Source organism: Nelusetta ayraudi, unplaced genomic scaffold (assembly GCF_046127955.1).
Source record: "Nelusetta ayraudi isolate G7.1 ecotype Tasmania unplaced genomic scaffold, CSIRO-AGI_Nayr_v1 ptg000084l, whole genome shotgun sequence".
In the NCBI taxonomy this organism is placed as follows: Eukaryota; Metazoa; Chordata; class Actinopteri; order Tetraodontiformes; family Monacanthidae; genus Nelusetta; species Nelusetta ayraudi.
In genome coordinates this window covers 7,269,695-7,285,420 of record NW_027466134.1, presented here as the reverse complement: position 1 = coordinate 7,285,420, position 15,726 = coordinate 7,269,695, and the positions used below count along the sequence as shown (strand labels likewise).

The window sequence follows — 15,726 nt, the reverse complement described above, 5'->3', positions numbered from 1 at the left end:
TGTGCTTTATTGTACGATTTTGCTCAGATTAAAAAAATCAGTAATTCCACAGTAGAATCTATAATTATACGTCCAGCCAGAAGACTCGTTTGAAAAGGTTTGCTGTTCACCACGTCATGGTGCTCAGGTGCACATTGCAGCCACCAGAAGTCATTTCATTCAACTGTCCTAGCTACAAAAACCAGACAGGTCCGATCGATCAAGTCGTAATAAAAAAAAAAAATCCCCTTGTGACTAATTAAAGGTTTTAGTTAGGTTTAGTTAGGTTCTAGCTCGTATTCCCAATTTGATCCTCTCAAGATGTCGTTCAACCACAGTTTTAACAAGCGTGTTTTATCATTTTGATCCAAGCGAACACCAGTAAGAGGGAAACAACGACTCAAGTTCACACACACACACACACACACACACACACACACACACGCATATATATTTTACCAACAGGGAACTATCATCTTTCACTATGTATCTGGCTGAAGGGAAGAAGGAAGGGGGAAAAAAAGACAGAATAGGTCAAGATGGGTGTTTCAACGGGCGTAGCCTGTTCCTTAAGGCTCCACTCTAACGCCACAAGCAATTTCTTCCAGGACAAAATTCTGCCCCTATTTAAAATGCTTGTTCAAATGTCAAATTTATACTACAAGCAAGGATTAATGAGGCAAGTCGGGAGGCGAAGCTTGTTAATAATAATGACTCCGGTTTAGCGTGACAGTGCGTTTGAATGGAGTCAAACTGAGTTGGCAGGCAAACCGAGTCAGAAAGGTCAACCTCGTCACCGCTGCCTGGTTTTCTCAGGTACCAGGAGTTTGAACAGAGGGTAAATAATAAGAAAAAATATATAAGAACTGAAAGACGAGACATGGCGCTACACATGGATTCATCCAACCAACCAACCAGCCTCCTACTGGCTTCACCAACGCTGAGCCATCAGAAACCCAGTAGGAGAAACCAACAGCGTCGAATCCAACACCGAGACAAAATTGCCTGGAACGCCTTTTAAAGACTCGGCTGTGAGTCCGAGGCTCCCAGACACGTCCACGAGTCAAAGTGCAGGATGTTTAGAAAAAGCAGAAAAGGTCAAGAGCCGTAAAGTTGAGAGCAGAAAAGAGCGGTGGGACCTCAATTTGGTGCAAACTATCTCTTTATTATTCATTGATATGTAAGTGATGTATATCGGAGAAAAAAAATTGAAAATAATTCCCTTTCGTTTCACAATGTCACGGAATTTAAACAAGCCAGTAGCAAGACCTCAGTGGAGGGAGCAACCCGGTGAGACGGACGGAGGGAAGGAACCTTTTTCACTCTGTTCATAATCAGACAATCTGAGGTCACCTCCACAGGAGTGAATCTCTCTCTCTCTCTCTCTCTCTCTCTCTCTCTCTCCGTAGCCACACACACACACACACACATACACACACACACACACACACTCTTACATCAGGGGAAGCTGGGGGTCAGATGAAATACTCTCCACAATACAGGCGGTGATGGAAGGAGCTTCACCTTGCGGACAGACTGCCGTCATGCCTTGTGATCTCTCGCTGTGATTTAATTGGACATGATGGGCGGACTTTGGATGGCCGGGTGCAATTTCAGGAAAAAAAAACAAAACAAAAACAAAACAAAAAAAAAAAAACGGACAGTGGAGGGCAGAGCCAGTTCCTGCGACAATGCTCAAAAAGATTGACAGTTTCAACGCAGCATGGCATGCAAAAATATTCCTTCTCCTCCTCCTCCTCCTCCTCCTAAGAATAATAATAGTATTAATAATAATAGTAAAAATTTTAATAATAATGATAATAATAGATATCAACTTTGGTGTCTAGTCGGATGCAAAATATTGTAGCAGGCTTTAAAAGTGGAGTCGCAGCATCAGCTGACCTGAACTGGAGCAGCTGAATCTATCTCTGATTTGCATGGTTTTGAACAGACGGATCTGAATGAACGAGTCTCTCTCCCTCCTCCGTCGTTCCCCGACCCGCTGCTTCGTCCACAAGTCGCTTGGCAACGGACCTCGGGCTCAGCTCCTCCTTCCGACACCTCTTTACAGTCACGCGATTCAGACGACGCTCGATTTTCCCAGACAAAGGAAGTTTAAAAGGGCAACTGCGTCAGAGGCGAGTTCGACTCGGCAAGCTCAGCGCCTGCACGGGGAGGGGGGCGGGCGCAGGAAAAGGAAAACCCACGGCGTAATAGCGGGCATCAAGTGCGGGAAACGGAACGTCTCCAGAGCCGGCGGCCCTCTGAAGCCGCCTTAAGGCTCCATGGAGGGCCCTAATTACAGGTCAGCAGCGGCCCAGCGGGTCTGCAGGACCGAGCCATCGCCCACAGAGGAGCCCGTTCAAGCAAGACGACAAGTTTAACACTTCAGAGAGATAGATAGATAGATAGATAGATAGATAGATAGATAGATAGATAGATAGATAGATAGATAGATAGATAGATAGATTTTTCACTCTGCTTCTGAAATTCCATTTCCTTTCCTTTCGACAACAGTCATGGACAAATATTGATAAAATCTCCTGGTTGTGTTTCAGTTTCACAAGTGGCATTCAATGTAAATATAGAGTAGAAATTCGCATCACAGCGCCCTCTGTGTTCAGATTAGGGTGTTGTCTTACTGATCGCTGGTGCAAGGTGCAAGGAGCTGGTTTGTTTCGGTGTGCAGCAAAAAACTGTGACATCTTGTGGTGCAATGATGTCACAGTTTGATGTGCAACTTTGCAAACTGCTCACTGCGTTGCGATGAAGCGGAATTCCGCACGCGTGCAAACGGTTTCGGAAAAGAAAGTCTTTCTTTCTTTGTCCTCACGACACAAGAACTTCAATTGATCAGAGCCCCAAAAAATAATCCAACAGAAACAAAGTGTTTGCTTGATTGAACTCTAATCAGCACCTGATTGAATGAAGCACCTCCAACCTGGAGCCAAACATTTAATGGCCAGTAAATGGCATCAAACAAGCAGCCGGAATGGCTGATTGGCCCCCTTTATTCGCAGAATTATATTAAAGCAATCTTCTTTTTCGAAACTAATGCAATTAGAGTTCATCACCGCCGTTATTTAAAGATCGTTAGAAAGAGTCGTCAGGTGCAAAATTTATAAAGCAGACTTTTTAAATTTAATTGTACTTATTCCTCTCTCTCTCTCTCTCTCTCTCTCTCTCTCTCTCTCTCTCTCTCTCTCTCTCTCTCCTCGGAATGTTTTGCAAACAAACCCTGGACTGTGTTCTTGTAATATGTGGCAAAGTGAGAATCCAGCCAATCTAATGGCTGGACCAGATTAGGCACCTCGGGCCCCCACGGACGGAGACGGAGACAACACAGACAGCTCCGGCTACCTGCTGGGCTATTCAGGGCTCCTCGTTCTCCCTTTGTGATGCTCTGAGAAAAAAAAAGAAGATGAAGAAGAAGAAGAAGAGAAAAAATAAAGGCATTGGGTCCCCGTGGGGCTCGTCTGAGCTCGGGATGCTGTAGCAGCTGATCCGGCAGCAGTCAGTCCCAGCTGTCTGCAGTCACAGACGCTCGCTGCTCCCTGGGCTCACCTGTCTGTCTGAACAGCTGTGACCTCTGCCGCAGACAGCCAATTACAGGCAGCGATGCAGCCCCGGAGCCACGCTTCTGCCCCACTCACCGAGAGCACGGCGGCGGCAGCGGTGTGACAGTGAGAGCCGACGGGCTGCAGCTGCACCAACCCAAGAGTTACAAAATAGTTATAGCTTAAAAAGCATTATAGTGTGTTGTGTAGCTATCGCGGCATCCAAACTCACACGTTTAAAATAAATAACCGAACGACCGGGTCCATCCATCACTGATGTATGATGAATATTTGTCCGTAATGCTGAAACGTCTGCCAAGATTCTTGGCTGACACTGTGACAACACAATCTATTAAACAGAAAGTTGGCTTCTTGGTTTCTTTACCGATAATTGTTTTGCATATGCAATGCACAGGACCACCTGTTCCATTATCACAAACTCTCCTGCTTCCTCCCTCTCCCCAAACAATTCGGGCACATTGCAGCAAAAAGTCCCGGCAAAGTTGCCAAAGAAAAGAAAAGAAAAAATGAATCACTCAGCCAGGAACACAGAATCTGAGAGTAGCTTCCAAACAACTAATGCAAACTGCTGCACACTGACTGGAAAGATATAGAAGTGTGTGTGTGTGTGCACGCGTATGTGTTATGAGTAATGTGACTAATCATTCCATCCTGTTGCAAAAAAAACAAACAACACAGCAAAAAGCTGCAGTAGAACAAACAGAACCTGCAACATCCCTGTCACTACAGACACTCAGCAGCGCCTCCGTCAGTCACATGACCCTCTATTTCCTGCCGATTACATATAAAACCTGCGGGACCGACACCACTGATGAGTTTCCGCCTCCTCCTCTACCTCTTTCTCCGGCGGGGAAATTGCACGCGGTGTCCGGCCGTTGCGTCAGCGGCACGAAAAAATTATTAGTGAGCGACCAGGGAGGCGGCCCACTTACTGCCCAGCGTCATCATTAATGGCACTTTTAAAGTGACTCATTCAAGGACGGATCCACACTCAGTCAGACCGACATGGATTTCATCTCCCCAGTTTCCTTTCTTTTTTAATGGTTTCAGATGTTTTTCTGGACTTTTCCCCCCAGCTTGTGCGAGCCAGCTAGTTAGCAAGGGGGAGACTGAGGGTTTCCTAAGAAATTTATTTTCTAACACGTGACACGAGGTCTGAAGAGAAATCTTGGGAAACCCTCAGCCTTGGCAGCCTTGGCATTCCCGAGGAACTTTTTTCCCCCCAAGGAATTGTTTTTCTGGGCTGTTTGTATAAGCTAGCTAGTTAGCTACCTTTAGTCCCCCTCTAAGCTAGTTAGCTAGCTTAGAGGGGGACTAAAGGTTTACAAAGACTTTTCTCCCCAAGCGCTGTGTTACTGCCAGCTAGCTAGCTAGATGGCTAACTGTGAGAAGACAGTGCCAGAGTTAGCTTAGCAAATGTATATGTATATTGTATATGTATATTAGTAATTATTTATTATTTTATACCTGTGTGCCGCTATTGTGTGCCGCTATTTTAGTTTAGTTTATTTATTTTTTGTACTTCTCTGTGTATATATATATATATATATATATATATATATATATATATATATATATATATATATATATACACATATATATATATATATATATATATATATATATATATATATAACATATATATATATAATATGCATATTAGTAATTATTTATTATTTTATACCTGTGTGCCGCTATTTTTTTTTATTTTTTTTTTTATCTGTGTGCTGCTATTTCTTTTAATCTGTGTGCTTAAATTTCTTCTTTTCCATTGTACTACTGCTGCTGGAAATGTTAATTTCCCTGAGGGAGTCATCCCACAGGAATCAATAAAGTCTATATCTATCTATCTATCTATCGATCGATCGATCTATCTATCTATCTATCTATCTATCTATCTATCTATCTATCTATCTATCTATCTATCTAACTGTGGCAGAAATCTTAGGAAGCTACCTTGCTAGGTCACAGAGGGACAGAGGGTTTCCTCACATTTCTCTCCTTTAACACAGTGTCACACATCGTGTTCGAGGAGAGAAATCTGAGGAAACCCTCTGATATAATCCCTCAGGATTCCTGAGGAACTTCCTTCGAGTCCTAAAAACTAATATGACGTGGTGGTGTGGGTGGTGGTAGACAAAGTGAAGCCTTCTCCGGCACTCGGCTCCGTGTCCAGCCGTTGCATCACCAGGATGGGTGGCGGCGGCCCGGGAGGCATCCTAATCACTGCGAGCTTTAAATGACTCGTCAGCTTCCTGCTCAGCTTTTGAAAACTGGTTTCTTCTTGTTCGCGTCAGTCGTCAGGAGGAGGTTTTGTGCTTCTCCTTCTTTCGACGAAACTGTGTTTTGTCTTGTTTTTCCTTTTTCGCTGGACTGCAGCTGACTAACTGACCGTATTGCCAAGTGCTACTGCCACAAAGGAAGTCAACTGAAAAAGCTGAAATTATCTCTTGAAAAAACGGATAGGATCACAGCATCTTGAGGTGAAATTCACCCAACACAGCCACCAGGCCCATTAATCCTGACCAGCAGGACTCGGCAGGAATGTCGGGCGTTCACGCTTCAGGATTTGAATTGTGGGACTTTAATCGGAAGCATCGGCGCCTCCTGTTGTCGAATATACGATATATAGATTCAGGTGTAATTAGCCCCTGAGGCAGCACAGCTCCTCAACTACAGCGGTGTTCTAAGAGATCAACAGTGTGGTTGATTAACCACCATAGCAATTTTCCCTTCATGCTTTTTGTTCTTTGTGTTACTGCTTCCTGTGTTTGGCTGAAGAAAAAAAAAAAATGTTTTTATTTTACCTGAAAAACTCCATGAAGGAGAAGCCATAGCCGTGTTGCTCAGCGATGCCGGCACACACCACATTGGCTGAAGCTCCTATTAATGTGCCGTTCCCTAAACAGACAGAAAAACAACATTCAAATTAATATATACACAAAAATCTATATGAATAAACAAACACATATGCATACGTTTTAGTTGTATTTCTATTCATTACATTATATACTGTGTATCATGTTATACATATGATACTTCGTATCATTACATATCACTAGTTGATTCATATATACATATGTATGTATATATGTATACATAGTATACATATATACATAGTATACAGTATACATCATAGATTATATATCATATTTATTTACATATCAATTAATTAAAAAATATATAATTATATATTCCATACACATACTGTATATACTGTATATATTTATGTTTTTATGCATTTTTTCCCACAGGGTGCAATGCAGTGGTGCACACAGTAAGATGAATGCTCTTTTTTCACTAAAGGTTTCACTATTCTTTTCCACTCGGCGGTCGGCAACATCTTAACCGCATCCATCCCGCCGCTCGATACTGCCCACATCTCCAAAAGTGTCAGCGTCGGGAGGATGGAGGCGCGACATCATGGCGCTGATCGATACGGAGCCGTCACGCCGCCGCTGATTAAACGGAGACACTATGACAGCTTCTCTGAGGCTCGGCCTCGCTGTTCTCCTCCCACTCAGACGGTGGCCGGGGGGTGGGGGGGCCGAACCGACCAGGACCTCTGGTGCTGATCTCACACAATAGATGAAAGAAAAAAAAAAAGCGCAGTATGACCCGCCCCCTCCAGGGGGTGACGAGGCTATATGAAGTGGCGGCTGTCAATTGGAGTGTGTGATGTCTCCGTCTGGCAGCCGCCATCAATAAAGATCCACCACACCTTTCAAACTGGGGATAAACCACAAAGTCCTCCGGTGACTTGAAGGGAGGTGTTTACTTTTTGGCCGACTTGGCCGGAGAGGCTAAAAGGGGGGGGGGGGGGGGGGGGTGTTGTGTGTGTGTGTGTGTGTGTGTGTTTACCCCCGAGACAGGCTCCCATTGCCAGGGCGAAGATGAGTGGCTTCACTGGCAGGTTCACATCAGCATCCTGACTCAGATTGATGAGAACTGGAATCTGAAAAAGAACCGGACTGGATGTTATTGGAAGCAGGCGCTGCTGCTTTTAAAAGTCTGGTATCTGGCGGAGGGATGTTGATGTGACTTTTGAAGAGTTCTGCTGCTGCTAAAACGTCGCAGCACCCAGAAGGGGGGCGGGGTGGGCATAGAGTATGAGGGGGTGAGATGGGGGTGGGGAGCGTCATACAGCAGCTGATTAAGCGCCACATGAAGCGCTCAAGCATTTCTGAAAACATGTTGGGGTTTCATCCAAAGCGAAAGAATTCTGTGGCAATTTGCTCTTTTCAGAATATTTGACTGAATCCTTTTTAGACTCAACAGTCAGTACGTCTACATGTCGCGCTTAATCGGACTAAGCTCACCATTTGGTTTTCTCGTCTAATCGGACTTCTCTCCTTGTCCCAGTTCACATGCAGCTGAGAAAACCAATTATTGACAAGAATGGCGTCCTCCTCCCCCACATAGTCGGGCGATATGAGTCTTTTCAGCATGTTAACTTCAGGTTAACCTCTTTCGTCGCGCAATAACAAAACAACTGGAGCGCGATACAACACCGGTGTAATGTCCGTACTGGTCTTCAATTTAACGAGTTTCCTCAAGGATTGGTCAGAAATTCACAAACGTACACAATATATTACTGCCGATTTTACTGTCAAAGTCCACATCTACCACAGCAGATCTTGTAAGTGAGTGCTATCTATCAGCTGTCTACTCTGTCAAGTGTGACGACTGAAACGGCGATCTCATATTTTGGAAGAAGAAGAAAAAAAAGTGAATGGAGCAATATTTTTCAGATACAAATTTAAACTAAAAAAGTTTTCCTGCACAGATTTAAATCATGATATTTTTTTTCTTTCTGCCCTGAATGGCAGGAGGCATCAGAATCCTCCTGGAGGTGCACTTTATCGCCGTTATCAGGACGTCTGTTCTTATCAGTCACCCAGTAAGGGGGAAAAAAAAAACAAAGCACAAACGGTGCTGCGGTTCGTCGTACATCAACAGTCGCACACACTTGAAAGTGCTGCGGGTGACAAAAGGAGAAACGACTGCAGGATAATCAGAACCGCTGCTTTGATTGCATCGTCTCTACGTCAGCGGCAGAACGTCCTCTCTCTCTCTCTGTCTCTCTCTGTCTCTCTCTCTCTCTCACTCTCTCTATCTCTCACTCTCTCTCTGTCTCACCCTCTCTCTCTCTCTGTCTCTCTCTCTCTCTCTCTCTCTCTCCATCTCTCTCTGTCTCTCTCTGTCTCTGTCTCTCTCTCTCTCTATCTCTCACTCTCTCTCTGTCTCACCCTCTCTCTCTCTCTCTCTCTCTCTCTCACTCTCTCTCTGTCTCACCCTCTCTCTCTCTCTCTCTGTCTCTCCCTGTCTCTCTCTCTCTGTCTCTCTCTGTCTCTGTCTCTCTCTCTCTCTCTCTATCTCTCACTCTCTCTCTGTCTCACCCTCTCTCTCTCTCTCTCTCTCTCTCTCTCTGTCTCACCCTTTCTCTCCTGCTTTCTCTCTTGCGGAATGTCACTTTAATTGGGGGCACCGGCGCCCCCTCCGGAGAGCTGATCTCTACATCATCTATTAATTCTCAGCCAAAAACAGACAGCTGACAACAAAGGAGGACGTGTGACGGTCGGTCCAATTGCTGCATAATTCATGAGCGTCTGAGACGGAGTTTTAGGACGGCAGCAGCGGTGGCCAGTCGCAACTCAGTCGCTTCTTTGGGTGCCTCACGTAACGCTGTTGCACGTTTGTCACTCGTGCAGACCACAAATGGTTGGAATCAAAGTTAGCGCAAATGCAGACAACGTGGTTGTGCAGACTGCAGATGTAGTTACAGTTTGACTGTGTTACATAGTGTTACACAACGCTACATCGAGTTACACGGCGTTACATAGTGTTCGCAGAGTTACACAGTGTTACACAGTGGGCCTTTCCTCAGTTTGTGTAAGAGTCGACAAACTTTAACGAGATATTTCTCAAAGCCGGACAGCAGTAAAGCAAAACAACTTGCTTTACTGCTGCTGCATGATGGAAAAAAAGTTATTTTCCATCATGAAAAAAACTTTAATGTGAAAGTGTTGTGAATCCGGGCTACGAAAAAATATTCTTTAGCAGCAGCCTTCATCGTTTGTTTGTTTGCTTGTTTTGTGGTCAACTCAACACTAGAGGGGCAATTTTCACGAAGGATGGCCCAAAAACATTTTTCCTTCAAATTGAGCTTTTGGAAGACTGATCACTGAGATTTCAGATATTAAATCTTGGCAATCCAGCTGCACTGTGACTTAGAGTTTTATTTTATTTATTTTTTTAAATAAAGCGAACCTGAAATTGAAAAGAAATAAATGTTTTGGGTTTTCTTTTTTAGAACAGTGAAGTTTTCGTACTGTTAATCCTGATATATATGTGTGTGTATATATATATATATATACATATATAAAGTTCAGACAAGTGAGTCGTGACCCTGAGAGAGTGTTTCTTTTTTTGTTTGTTTGTTTGCTTTCAAAATGTCAGCGTCGGAAGATTGTGCTGCATGGAAAATATGATCAGGTCGGCCCAGACTTGATTGGATGTATTCAGACTTCATACATCAGTGTGAAATTTTTTTTCGAGCCGCGTGTGTGTGTGTGTGTGTGCGTGCATTTGTGTGTGTTTGCGATGTTCCACTCTCACCATGGTGGCAGTGAAGGGGATGTTGTCGATGAGCGACGAGGCCAGAGCAGAGACCCACATGACCAGGATGATGGCGATGGCCAGGCGCTGGTCTTCCGGGACGGCCTGAGAGAGGGTCACAAAACAGCTCATTCATCCTGCTCAAAAGGTGTCTGGACATGTCTCGTATCCAAAGGCTTTACATCGCAACTACAAAAAAGGAGAAATTCCAGTTGCCCGATAGATGTGTCATTTTTAAATTAACCTTAATTTTTCAGAATAGGAGGTTGATTTTTCCTGTCTTTTACCCTTTCATCATCCAGTCGCAATGTGGCGTACAGAGCCGACCGTCCGTCTCTCATAACAGCAGCAACAACATCAACATCAACAACAACTGCGGCTGACAATCCCATTATCCATGTCTCTCTCAGCGCCTCGCCGTGTTTGACAAACCATCAATCTTAAACACAACAAGCGGCCAAACTATCTCTGATGATCAGCGGAGCCAGTTTAGCTCGCTGCTGCTCGGTCAGATAAGCCGCCGCCATCTGTTAAAAAAAAATTCTCAGACTCCGACGTCGACGTCGTAAAGAAAATATGTTGGAGTCGTCCTTGGCGCTAGCGACCTCGCACTAGCTGGAAGAGACACCTTCAGAGTTTCCTGTCAGAACTGTTTTCGCCACCGCTGGTATAAAAGTTCTGATCTGAAAATTTTGCATTTTAAACATCTGAACATTTTAAAGGTCTTCATTCTCTGCACCTTACAACCTGCTTGTTGTTCCCTGAAACCACTGACAGTCCATGAAGATGGGCCAAGTCAGGTTAGATTAGTAGAGATTGGTTCGACAGTTTACAGTTTGATTTGACATAGGAAGATTCCATATTTGGATGTGTGTGAGGCACCAGGGGTGAGCAGCAATTTTAGCATGATTGCAGTGTGTGCACCAAGGCCTGCCCACCCGCCAGTAAGCTAACACCCGTAACGTTTTAGTCCTTTTTTCTGAAAATTAGACCAAATCACACAAAATACAGCCTATTTTGTGATTTATTTATTTATTTTTTATAGTGATTACGACCAACAAATTGTTTTTTTTCCAGTTTGTGAGAGTATGAATTTAAAGCTCCTTTCGTACTGACAGCCAGTCATTTTAAGTCTTTCTGCAACCATTTTTGGCGACCCCTGCTGGCCAAACAATATGATGCAGGTCTTTCACACTAAAGCGTTGGCCTCCTTTTTTGAAAACCTGCGGCTCTGCCTATCTTTTTTGTATACAGCCAACGGTTTGAACTGGTCTTTACCGCCACCGGAGAGAAAACAAGGCCAGTCGCTGTGAGTTCGGATCTCCTCCCAGCGAACAAAGACAAACCGCAGCGTGTTTCCCTCAGCCGGCCCTGTGAGCGGGTCAAGAAGGCGGGAGCGCCGGCCCACCTGTCATCTGTGATTATTCGGCTCGGCGCCGCCCGCAACCAAACAGGAGCTGACAAACCCATTACTGCAGCAATTTCACCTGCAGGAGACACCTCACCAGGCGTGATGAGGGCCTGGCGAGGTGGCTGGAAAATCTACCTGAGACGCCCCGTCAGCTGCTGCAGGCCGGAGGAGTCGAGTCGCACACACACGTACACAAAAAAAATAATTGAATTTGGGAGTATCGGAGCGCGCGAGAGGATCGATATGCATGAAGTGCGATAAGGCATCGCCTGCGGCCGAATATCAATCAGGCCGTGGAGCTGCGGGAGGTAATTGTGGGGGCTGAGACTCACCTTAATGAGCAACGCTGTCTGCTCGCCGACGTAGTCGATGAGCTGCAGCTGGGCCAGCGCCTGCGAGCGGGGAGGAGGAGGAGGAGGAGAAGGAGGAGGAGAAGGAGGAGGAGGAGGAGGAGGAGGAGGAGGAAGAGAAGGAGCAGGAGGAGGCTCTGTATCAGTTTTTGGGCTGAAGCAACAGGGATGAACAATTTGGGTGTTTGTCTTTTTTTTTTTTTTTCGTTGCACAATATCTATTCTCATTATTGTCTGGCAGGAAATACTCCCACACTGTCGGCTGTGTAAGAATCCCTGACACACTTCACTGTTGGAGGCATTCAGCTCTGAGACACACCGGAGCGGCTTGTTGCACCTTTTTTTTTTTTGGTCTTTCACAGGGAGGCTCGCAGGTGCACAGACTGATATTTACCTCCGGGACGAGGAGCTCAGCAGCTGACTGGCCAACACATCTGAGCGCTGATCCTGTTTCCTCTCCTGTGGATCTCCTCGTCAGAGGGGAAGCCCAGATAAACCCCCACTTCCCTAGCAGCCCCTGCTGTAATTAGCTCAGCATAGCTTTGGCTAACTGTGTTCCCAGTGCTCCCTTTGAAATAAACTGACGTGCCATGTGTCACTGATCTGTTTGGGTTTGTTTTTTTTAATGTTGATTTGTTTTTTGTTTGTTTGTTTGTTTTTTCCTATGGCCCATCGGAGAAAAAACAGCTATAAATAATTCAACAAGCCAAAAAAAAAACTTTGTATTGACTTGCAGCTGGGATGGACCTCCAAGAATTCAGACTTGGGGGCGGTAAACAAAAAGAAGAAGAAGACGATGGTTACCTCCATCAAAACAAAGAGGGCGGCGAAGAAGAGCAGCGTGGCCCACTCCACCCGGTGCAGGATGATCTCAAAGTCCTGCATGTCGGCCAGAACCAGAAGCCAGAGAGCACCGAGGATGGCGATCCAACCTGAAGACAGAGGGGAGGAAAGAGCTTGATTCTGTCAAAGGCTCTTGCTGAAGTGATAAAAAATAATAATAAAGCAGGCTTTTGACTCGGAGCCATGGTTGCAGCAGCAGGACAGCAGCAGGAGAGCAAGCCGGCGTCGCTGTGCAATCATTCAGGACGATTTGATTAAACAGGTGAGCGCCACTAATTGTCCTGGCCGAAGGTCTTTAGGGAAATAACTTCACAACTCGTGAGAGTTAGCGAAGATGGACTGAAGAGGCAGAAGAGGAGAAGGTGGCGAGTGACGGAGCTCTGGATCGTGCTCGTCATTCCCAGCCGCAGGCCGGAGAGTCGCAGGACTTTCAGCAGAGTTCTGACTGCAGGTTTGATTCCTGACACTCGTCTTCACTCTTCGCCTCTCATCAATCTCCCTCTTCCTTCCATCAGCCTTTACTGAACCAAAGAGCTGAAGGTCAGAACCACCACAACATGGAAGCGGAACATCAGAAAAGGCTTCTTATCAGTGTATCTTAAGACACTTTAGTTGAAATATGTTTCATTATTTATTATTTTTTGAATAATAAATAATGAAACATATTTCAACTAAACTTTTTATGAGCTGCAAGTACCTAAAGATGTATGTTTTAATAATTGTAATGTCATTTATTTTATGATTTTTGTCCATGTTTGCGCCAGACAATGACAATTCTATCAACAATTAGCGGTCACATGACCACATCTCCACCCACCAACAGTTTGGCCGTTCGTCACTCTGTGATTATTTTCTAACCATCGTTCTTTTGTGATAATGGTTTTAAAGCCTTTTTTTTTGCCTTTTTTTTAGCCTTTTTTTCCCCCACTTTATGCTTTAATAACGGTGATTTGAACCGACTGCTGGGTCACGCTGATGGACGTTCCATTCTGAAACTCCTCACTCAAAACTAAAAAAAAAATCAAATAAAATGATGTTCCAGACCGTTGTTCTCGCAAACTCTGTTTTTCTTTACGATGCGCATCAGAAGGACGCGAGGCGGCCCACAAGCTGATGGATGATGGCTGAGGCTGAGAACATTTTTCAGCCGGCGGTTCGGTCAAAGACTTTTTCAACAGGGACGTAGAGAGCGAATCAATTTCATTTCACACTTTAGAAGTAAATCTGCTGCTTCTTTTCATTCGGTTTATATCATTTTACTTTCATGACTACAGGCCGGGCACTTTGAAAATGAGTTTTGCTGCGATATATAAAGAAGTAGATAATAAATAAATATACAGAATAAAAGCAAAATTATTATCATCATCATCACTGTCACTATTATCACTACTATAGGGACAAACATCCTTTGCCAAGGATTTGATATGAATATTAATATTAAGAGCTGCACTCAGAGACGCCCCTCCTTCATGTCACACATCAACAGTCTCTGTTTTCTGAGCGACTCTCCTCTGAAGACCTTCTCGCTGAGCTTCCAGCAGCTGCTGCTGCAGCGGCTCCAGAGGGAGCGAGCGGCCAGGAAATAATCAGACTGAAATTAAACCTTTCCGTGTGAAGTTAATGTTGTTTTAATGAGGCTGGCCGCTTAAAAACACACACCAGTCAACAGATTGAGCCGGCTGACCCGCGGCCGTTAATGAGGGCCATGTTTGGAGCGGCGCCGCGTCCCTCCGCCGGGACCGAGGACACGCTGGCCGCCGGCCGTGCCCGTTTAATAAATGTCACGGGAGGGAACCTGAGCGCTGCCTGTAATTAACTGAGCGTGTTTTGGTCGGCGAGGGGCCGGCGGGGTCGGGGACTCGGCGGGCCGGGGCGCCTGACGGACAGGACAAATGAAACCGCGTCGGCCCCAAATAAAGCAGAGTTCAGCGGCCGCGTTCGTTAAGAGACACAAAGCTGAGCTCGCATCACTTATTTGGGTGACTGTGGAGCACATTTATGCGCTTTCGTAAAGTCTCTTTGCTTTCCAACTTTGAGGTGATGAACATCTCGTCTGAATCATCCACTTGTACAAAAGGTTGGATCCAAAACAAGTCAGAAGAGACACTGAATTCACTTTTCTTTTCATTTATCTCTTTTCATCCTGCAGTGACTTAAAAAAAGACACTTGAACGGGTTTAAATAAAACTGACATGACGCTGTCAGAATCATGACCTCACACTTTATAAATGCCTATGATGGTTGTTCAAATATCATTTGTAGGAAACGGTAGAAGACACATCATGAGCTTACGAACTGAAAGGTTTTCCGGACTCTGCGGCTCTTACCCAGGTCCAGATGGATGCTTGGAACAAAGGAGTTGACGAAGAACATGAATATGACCACGGCGAGGACGGACACACACTTCACCAAGAGGACCTTGTCAGTTATCCTGTGCTGTAGGGGAGCGGGGCATGGGGGGGAAGAGAGGGGGAGGAGGAGAGGAGAAAAGCAGCATCTTTTTTTATCGCACGACTGTCTGTGTTTGTCTCCGGCGGTGCGGCGGCGAGGAGGCCGACGTCATTATTGAGATAAGATCAGCCGCCCAGGGTGAGGAATGTGCCCGAGGTGAAGTATGAAAAATAAATAATAAAACTAAATAAAATACCTTCTTCTGCAGCTCTTGGATGTTTTGCTCCCAGTTTTTGTCTTCCTGGGAAATTTGTCTGTGCGACACAAAACAAAGCAAGCACACGGAGGATTTTCCCAACGATTAATGATATTGAAAGCTGCAGTCAAAGTTTAATGCAGTTCATTATCATAAGATAATTAGTTCAATAGCAAATGAATAGTCTCATTCCAACTAACTAATGGCTACAATGATAGATAGATAGATAGATAGATAGATAGATAGATAGATAGATAGATAGAGACTGATTTGAATCAGCTGCTGCTGAGACACAGAAGG

General features: G+C 44.9%; 1 protein-coding gene across 2 annotated transcripts in view; it reads right to left on the bottom strand.

Moving 5' to 3' along the window:
* oca2 (oculocutaneous albinism II) overlaps window positions 1-15,726 on the bottom strand; it is a 35,869-nt gene that overhangs the window by 2,654 nt on the left and 17,489 nt on the right. For both annotated transcript variants that reach the window (XM_076045542.1, XM_076045543.1), the window contains 7 exons: window positions 15,427-15,484; window positions 15,107-15,215; window positions 12,741-12,868; window positions 11,919-11,978; window positions 10,176-10,280; window positions 7,419-7,512; window positions 6,365-6,458 (listed from right to left, as the gene is read on the bottom strand). In XM_076045542.1, coding sequence (XP_075901657.1) covers window positions 6,365-6,458; window positions 7,419-7,512; window positions 10,176-10,280; window positions 11,919-11,978; window positions 12,741-12,868; window positions 15,107-15,215; window positions 15,427-15,484 — 648 coding nt within the window. The remainder of the gene's footprint in view (window positions 1-6,364; window positions 6,459-7,418; window positions 7,513-10,175; window positions 10,281-11,918; window positions 11,979-12,740; window positions 12,869-15,106; window positions 15,216-15,426; window positions 15,485-15,726) is intronic.